This window comes from Terrapene carolina, unplaced genomic scaffold, assembly GCF_002925995.2.
Source record: "Terrapene carolina triunguis isolate 2854851 unplaced genomic scaffold, T_m_triunguis-2.0 Scaffold22, whole genome shotgun sequence".
Taxonomy (NCBI): Eukaryota; Metazoa; Chordata; order Testudines; family Emydidae; genus Terrapene; species Terrapene triunguis.
In genome coordinates, this window is record NW_020664373.1 from 12743108 (window position 1) to 12751464 (window position 8357).

An 8357-nucleotide genomic window follows, 5' to 3' on the forward strand; every position below is an offset into this window, starting at 1 on the left:
CCCCCCCCCCGCAGTCGCCTAACTGCAGGGAAGGATTTCTTTTCAGCCACAGGCAAACAGCCCAGTAGGAACGGCCACCTCTGTCCCCTTAATTAAATTCCCGTATTTCAACCAGGTTACCATGAGCGATATCACTCTCCTCAGGATTACACAGCAAGATAAAGAACGGATGTTGCTTGAATGCCAGCAAACACCGGGACCATACGCTGCCAGGCTTTGTCAGGCAATGATACCAGATTACTTGCTGCAAGCATGGCGTGGTCAAGAGTCCTACCATGGAGGACGGAATAAGGCTGCACTGCCCAGAAACCTTGTGGCAAGGCTTTTGGAGTACCTTCAGGAGAGCTTCATGGAGATGTCCCTGGAGGATTTCCGCTCCATCCCCAGACACATTAACAGACTTTTCCAGTAGCTGTACTGGCTGCGAATGCATCCCAAGTCCTCAGGGCAAAATAATCATTAAAAAACCTTGCTTTTAAAACAAGTTTTATATTTTAAAAGGTAAACTCACCTGAGGTCCCTTCCATGGGGTCGTGGTCTTGGATACTGGCTTGGGAGGGTTCGGAGGGTACTTCACTCAGGCTGAGAAAAAGCTCCTGGCTGTGGGGGAGAACGGAGTGCTGGGTCCTCTCCGCAAGCTCGTCCTCCTCCTCGTCCGCAGAATCCTCAGGTGTAGCTGAGATTATCCCCGCCTCGGAATCAACGGTCAGAGGTGGGGTAGTCGTGGCGGCCCCCCCTAGAATTTCATTTAGCTCGGCGTAGAAGTGGCATGTCCGCGGCTCTGACCCGGAGCGACCGTTTGCCTCCTTTGTTTTTTGATAGGCTTGTCTGAGCTCCTTCACTTTCACGCGGCACCGATCCGAGTCCCTATTGTGGCCTCTCTCCATCATGCCCTTGGAGATTTTTTCAAAAGTTTTGGCATTTCGTCTCTTTGAACGAAGTTCTGCTAGCACTGAATCCTCTCCCCATATAGCAATCAGATCCAGTACCTCCCGAACGGTCCATGCTGGTGCTCTTTTTCGATTATCAGCCTGCATGGTTACCTGTGCTGATGAGCTATCTGTGGTCACCTGTGCTCTCCACGCTGGGCAAACAGGAAATGAAATTCAAATGGTCACGGGGCTTTTCCTGTCTACCTGGCCAGTGCATCCGAGGTCAGATTGCTGTCCAGAGCAGTCAGTGGTGCACTGTGGGATAGCTCCCGGAGGCCAATAAGATCGAATTGCGGCCACACTACCCCTAATTCGAATTTACAAAATCGATTTTGGCGCTACTCCGCTCGTCGGGGTGGAGTACAGAAATCGATTTTAAGCGCCCTTTAATTCGAAGTAACTGGCTCCGTTGTGTGGACGGGTTAAGGATTAATTCGGATTAACGCAGCTAAATCCGAATTAAAGTCGTAGTGTAGACCAGGCCTTAGTCTAATCTAGCCCTATATGTATTGGTCTACACAGCAGCTTTTTTATCTACACAGTGTGTTAAAGTTACCAAATTTAACCTGTAACTCCAATTAAAGTTTTAAAACTGCTTGTTTTCAAACAACAAAATAACAAGTTCATGTCTTTACTCTTGCTCTGTAGATGCAAAATAGAATACAAGTTTTAGGTGTATGCGCAAATGGAAACAAAAAGTGAGAAAGGAAGGTTTCAGCTTTGTACAAATTAAGTCAGTTCTCAACTTTAGAAAGTACGGTATTAAATTGGAAATGGCCACTTTTATATGATCTGAAGTATAATAAGCTATGTAACTGCTGAAGGAGCTAAATCATCCTTTAATATGAGTCTACATATATAATGATGCATAGAACTAAAACATCCAAAAATATGTTTTATATTGGACTGGTTTTCTGGTCTGTTTAGTTTTAGTTGGTATTAAGAATATGTAATACTAATAACTTTGTTTTGAGAACCAAGCTTTTGCAACCACAAGTCTTTTGTAAGAATCATGAATCTCTCTCTATATGTTTCCTGGAATTTAAAATGCACCCCAGCAAAAAAACAAAAATTTTTAAATGTGCTGTCTTGGTTGTCCATCTACAATACATAATGATAGTTAAAATCTCTCTCAAGCTTTTCCACCAGACCTCCAGGGTCATGTAGTCAAATAAAATCTATTTTGTACATCTTCCCAGCAGTCACAAAAACAAACTACTTTCTGAAACTGTCACCAACAACATGCTTTGGAGAGGAAGTCAGCATGATTTACAGTAATTTACACTGCACCTAAACAAAGTAGCCTTCTTGATTACATTATAGCAACTACTGCATGACTTGGCAAACCCACTTATGCAATACTGAGGGGTATTTTTCATGTTAGTCACTTCAAATTAAATCATTTGTGGCATCCTCACATTATGTTAAAAAAAATCAGTATTTAATACTTACTGTGTTTTTCTGAGATACCATGTCCTGGAAAACAAAGATCAAGGAAAAGTTTAGGAACATTTGTCTGGATTATTATTTTCAATAAAAATAATTTGCATAGCCCTATCAGTGTACATGTTGCTTTACAGACTGAGTAAGTCATATTTCCTGCCTCAGTAAAGGTACAAACTAAGGGTATGTAGACCCCACCCGCCAGATCGGCGGGCAGCGATCAATCCAGCAGGGATTGATTTATCGCGTCTAGTCTAGATGCGATAAATTGAGCCCCGAGCGCTCTCCGTCAACCCCTGTACTCCACTGCCGCGAGAGGCGCAGACAGAGTCGTCGGGGCAGCAGCAGTCAACTCAGCAGTAAGACGATCTAAGTACATCGACTAAGTTGCATAACTTAGATCGATTCTCTCCCCCCCCCCCCCCCCCAGTGTAGACCAGGCCTAAGATACACAAGAAATAGCATAACATTTCACATGAGGGAGGCTGCCATGAGGAGAACCAAGGAAGGCTTTCTAGAGGACATTGTTTTCAAGGAGGTACCAGAAGGAAAGAAAAAGCATGCTTGATGGACAAGTGGAAGGAGAATAAGAGATGGCTTGAGAGTGTAGAAAAAAGATGAAAGAAGGACTGGGAAAGGTTCTGAGTCTAAGTTGGGAGGGGAAGAAGAGGACAATGAGACAGAATCTGATTTGAGAAGAGACAAAAAGATAATGAAGAACCTCACGTTCGGTGCTCAATATGGTTAGAATGTTATGACAATAAGTAGAATTTAGCAATGGCTTTTTGCACAGTAGTGGAGTGGGAAGAAGTGAAAAGCAGAGCAGGTGAAAAGGAGGTTATAGTAATCAAGACAGGAAAAGAGCAAGGCATGGAAGTACTGATGCCATCATACAAGGCATTGATAAGACATGATCTGACGTATTGTATACAATTCTGGTCACCATAAGAAGCCATAGTGGGTCAGTCCAATGGTCCATCTAAGGCCAGGATCCTGTCTTCTGACAGTGGCCAATGCCAAATGCTTCAGAGGGAATGAGAAGAACGGGTAATTATTAAGAGAACCATCCCCTGTCATCCAGTCTGAGCTTCAGGACCCACAGAGCATGGGGTTGCATCCCTGATCATCTTGGCTAACAGCCATTGATGGACCTACCCTCCATGAACTTATCTGAGGGCAGGTCTACACTACAAACTTGCATCAGTGCAGCGGCACCGCTGCAGTGCTGCTGGTGAAGACACTCTAAGCCAATGGGAGAGAGCTTTCACGCTGGCTTAATAACTCCATCTCCACGAGAGGTGGTAGCTATGTTGGCTCTGTCTACATCAGGGATTAAAGTCGGTATAACTACATTGCTCGGGGATATGGATTTTCACACCTGTGAGTAACGTAGTTATACTCAAGTATGTAGTGTAGACCTGGCCTATGTCTTTTTGTAACCCAGTTATATTTTTGTCCTTCACAACATTCCCTAGCAATGAGACAGGTTGACTGTGTTGTGTGAAGCAATACTTCCTTTTCTTTGTTTTAAACCTGCTGTCTATTAATTTAATTAGGTGACCCCTGGTTTCTGTGTTATGTGAAAGAGTAAATAACACTTCCTTATTTACTTTCAGGGCCGCCTGGGGGGGGGGGGGGGGGGAAGGGGGGGAAAAATCCCCGGGCCCCCGCAGGGGCCCCCATGAGAGTTTTTTGGGGCTCCTAGAGTGGGGTCCTTCACTCGCTCCGGGGGCCTGGAAAACTCTCGTGGGGCCCGGGCCACCAGAGCTTCTTTCACTCCGGGTCTTTGGTGGCAATTCGGCGGTGGGGGAGTCCTTCCGCCCCAGGACCCACCGCCGAAGTGCCCTGAAGACCCGCGGCAATGGGTCCTTCTGCCCCGAGACCCACTGCTGAAGCACTGGGACTTCGGCAGCAATTCGGCAGTGGGGGGCCCCCCGCCGCCGAAGACCCCAGACCCCCTGAATGCTCTGGGCAGCCCTGTTTACTTTCTCCTCACCAGTCATGATTTTATAGACCTCTATCATATCCCCCCCCTTAGTCATCTCTTTTCCAAGCTGAATAGTCCTAGTCTTTTTAATCACTCCTCATATGGAAGCCATTCCAGACCTCTAATCATTTTGGTTGCCCTTCTCTGTATCTTTTTCATTTCTAATATAACTTATTTGAGATGGGGTGACCAGAACTGCACGCAGTATTCAAGATGTGGGCGTACCATGGATTTATATAGTGACATTATGATATTTTCTGTCTTATTATCTATCCTTTTCCTAATGGTTCCTAACATTGTTAGCTTTTTTGACTGCCTCCGCACATAGAATGGATGATTTCAGAGAACTCTCCACAATGACTCCAAGATCTCTTTCTTGCGTGGTAACAGCTAATTTAGTCCCATCATTTTATTTGTATAGTTGGGATTAATTTTTCCAATGTGCATTAATTTGCATTCATCAACACTGAATTTCATCTGCCATTTTGTTGCCCAGTCACCCAGTTTTGTGAGATCCCTTTGTAACTCTTTTCAGTCTACTTTGGACTTAACTATCTTGAGTAGTTTTGTATCATCTGCAAATTTTGCCACCTCACTGTTTACCCCTTTTTCCAGATCATTTATGAATATGTTGAACAGCACTAGTCCCAGTACAGACCCCTGGGGGACACTGCTATTTACCTCTCTCCATTCTGAAAACTGACCATTTCTTCCTACCTGTTGTTTCCTGTCCTTTAATCAGTAACAGATCTATGAGAGAACCTTCCCTTTTATCCCATGACTGCTTACTTTGCTTAAGAGCCTTTGGTGAGAGACCTTATTAAAGGCTTTCTGAAAATCCCAGAACACTATATTCACTAGATCACCTTTGTCCACATGTTTGTTGATCCCCGCAAAGAATTCTAACAGATTGGTGAGACATGATTTCCCTTTACAAAAGCCATGCTGACTCTTCCTCAACAAAGTGTATTCATTTGTGTCCGGTAATTCTGTTCTTTATAGTAGTTTCAAGAAATTTTCCTGGTACTGAAGTTAGGCTTACTAGCCTCTAATTTCCAGGATTGCCTCTGGAGTCTTTTTAAAAAATTGGAGTCACGTTAGCTAGCCTCCAGTCATCTGTTACAGAAGCTGATTTACCTACCACAATTCAAGAAAGATGAGTTTAAACTAGAACAGGTGCAGAGAAGAGCTATTAGGAAGATCAGGAGAATGGAGGGCCTATCTTATCAGAGGACACTGGAAGAGCTTAGTTTGTTTAGTCTCACAAAAAAAAAAAAAGGTTGAGAGGGGATTATGAATGCTCTCTTAGATACAGAAGTATCTATAGGGGGGTAAATATCAGGGAGAACAAAGAGCCATTAAAGCTAAAGGACAATATTGGAACAAGAATAGATATAAACTGGCCATGAATAAATTCAGGCTGGAAATTAGCAGAAGGTTTCTAACCATGAGACAGGTAAGGTTCTGGGACAGTCTCCCAATAGCAGCTATCGGGGCAAACAACTTAATTAGTTTTCAGAGAGAGCTGGACAAATTCATGAGTGCAATTGTAAAATGAGGTTGTTTGTGATGGTGAGGGGCAGGGCTCAATAACCCTGGAGCTCAGTGTAGTTTGTGTCTTCTGTTTCTAATGCCCATGCTTCAGGGTTTCAGCCAGCCACTGGTAAGGGTCAGGAAGGGATTTCCCTTCCCCACTCCAATGTATTCTGGGAGATTTTTTTTAATCTCCTTCCTCTGAAGCATGAGGGATGGCAAAGGCTGGAGATAGGACACTGGGGAGGGAGGGCCATGGCTCTGATATGGCACCGAGCATTCTCTTTCTCAGATGCTTGGCTGGCTGGTTCTTGCTGACATACTCAGGGCCTAACTGATCACCATATGTGGATTCAGAAGGAACTTCCCCCAATCAGATTTGCAGTGACATTGGGTTTTTTTCTCATTGTTCTGCAGCACATGGATGCATGTCACTGGCCAGGATTATCTGTATCTCTCTCAAGTAATCATTTCCCTGCCATTGCCACAGCCTTGCGCACTAGTGCAACTTGGGCCCTCCGATTCTCTGCCTGTGGCAAATATTAGTCCAGTCTTCTTTTGATCTCATTTACTTTGGTCTCATTTCCATTGTTGGGTTTAGTGTGTGGGTGCTGGGTGGGGTTGGTGGCTCGTGACATACAGGTGGTCAGAGTAGATGGTCTAGTCGTCTCTTCTGGTCTTAAACTCTATGACTCTGTGACAAAGGACGTGAAGATAGGGATAAGAAGGTAGGGATAATCTGCTGCACAGAAGAGGATGTCTGCCTCTATTCTGCTGAAATGGACAGAAATAGCCGTGAGTTATGATTTGTGTCCAGGGCAGTCTATTCATGGCCAGACAGAGTGCTTAAAGTGTAATAACATTTATTGCTCTAATATAAAATTAAATGACAAGCTTATAAAAAGCTTTTGTGATGACACTTTTCTTATCTTCACCCCACAGCAACAGCAGATGAATTTTTATGAGTGTGTGTGTGCATATAGTTTCACCCACTCAGCCTCTAGGAAATACAAAGCAAACCTATAGTAATGGAGATGAGTATGCTGACTAATAATAAAAGTATGGTAAAATATGGGCCTAAATCAAATGAAATGTGTCATTATTAAACAAAAATCCTAAAATCTTTTTACAGCATACTTACAACAGTCAAGAGAAAGAAACAAACCTTACTTGTGACTGAACTAATGAAAATCAGAACTACACACTTGTTTCCATGGCTAGCAGTTTGAAGTAAAACAATTACCATATTATGAGCCTATAAACATGCCTGCATGTCATTTTAGAAACACAAATACTCCCATTTTGTTAAGTAGTCAACATGGCTATGCACAGGGGTAAAGCTTCCAAGATGCACAAGTGTTTGCAGGATGAGGCTCTACATTTGCAACATCTGTATTAAAATGGATTTTGAAGTGAGGACCTTACCTTAAGTGACAGCGCAGTGTCAGCATCGGTATCATGGTAGAGTATAACATTATTGGCCATGTCAAAGCTTTCACGCACTCCAAGGTGGTAGAAGAGTGATGGCTGTCTGGAAACATCACTCATATCCACTACTGCAACATCTGTAATGAGGGGCAGGGGAAAAAATAGCTAAAAACAAAAACAAAACTCATTTCCAAGCTGATTCTTATTTTACAGAATTTAAAATAAAAAAATGAAATTAAATTTGGACAACAGACAAAATCCATACATTCAATACAGCGTTTGGTCTATTTAAAAATAAGTTTTCCCATCAGCCTGGGAAGAGACAGAGACACACATGCTTAGTAAATAAAGTAGTAAATGGCTAAAATGTTATCATCATCAGTTAGTACTATTGCCAGAAAGGAGAATGCTGAATCTGAGGGAAAGCAAGTCCCATTTCCCTACCCCTATGCCATTATAGCAAGAGATCCCAAGGGCCCACTTGGGCAAACCACACCAGGGCAGCCAGCCAGCCATCAGGTCAGTAGCCAATTCATACTAATGCACAAGTGACCCAAATCATGTACCAAGACACTGAGGCACCTCCTGAGACCAACCCCTTTCATCATTCCTTAGTTGTTCACTTCCTTCAAAAATCATGGGGGGCTGTAGGGAGAAGAATCCTCTGTCCCCACAACCCAAACCAGACTGGGTGCCTCCCAGCCACATCTTGGTGTACTTTCCAACCAATTCAACTGGTCCTCTCAAAGCTTCCACAGAGTTCCCAGTTTGCTGAAGAATTCAATATCAGAATGGCACAGGCTATATGTACTGCAGCTGGGAGGCATAATTCCCAGCTCAGGTAGATGAACACGCACTAGCTGTGCTCAAGCTAGCAAGCTAAAAATAGCTGTGTGACTGCAGTGGCATGGGTGGCAGCTCAGGCTGGCCATCAGAGTATAATCCCATCTGAGATAGAATCATAGAATACCAGGGTTGGAAGGGACCTCAGGAGGTCATCTAGTCCAACCCCCTGCTCAAAGCAGGACCAATCC

At 43.8% G+C, this 8357-nt stretch overlaps 1 protein-coding gene across 1 annotated transcript in view; it reads right to left on the reverse strand.

Moving 5' to 3' along the window:
* LOC112108241 (mitogen-activated protein kinase kinase kinase 15) overlaps nucleotides 1-7455 on the reverse strand; it is a 140645-nt gene extending 133190 nt beyond the window's left edge. Inside the window, exons 1-2 of the mRNA XM_026648303.2 lie at nucleotides 7321-7455; nucleotides 2385-2408 (exon numbers count right to left, since the gene is read on the reverse strand). Coding sequence (XP_026504088.1) covers nucleotides 2385-2408; nucleotides 7321-7443 — 147 coding nt within the window. The 5' untranslated portion in view covers nucleotides 7444-7455. The remainder of the gene's footprint in view (nucleotides 1-2384; nucleotides 2409-7320) is intronic.
* Between the last annotated feature and the right edge of the window lie 902 nt (nucleotides 7456-8357).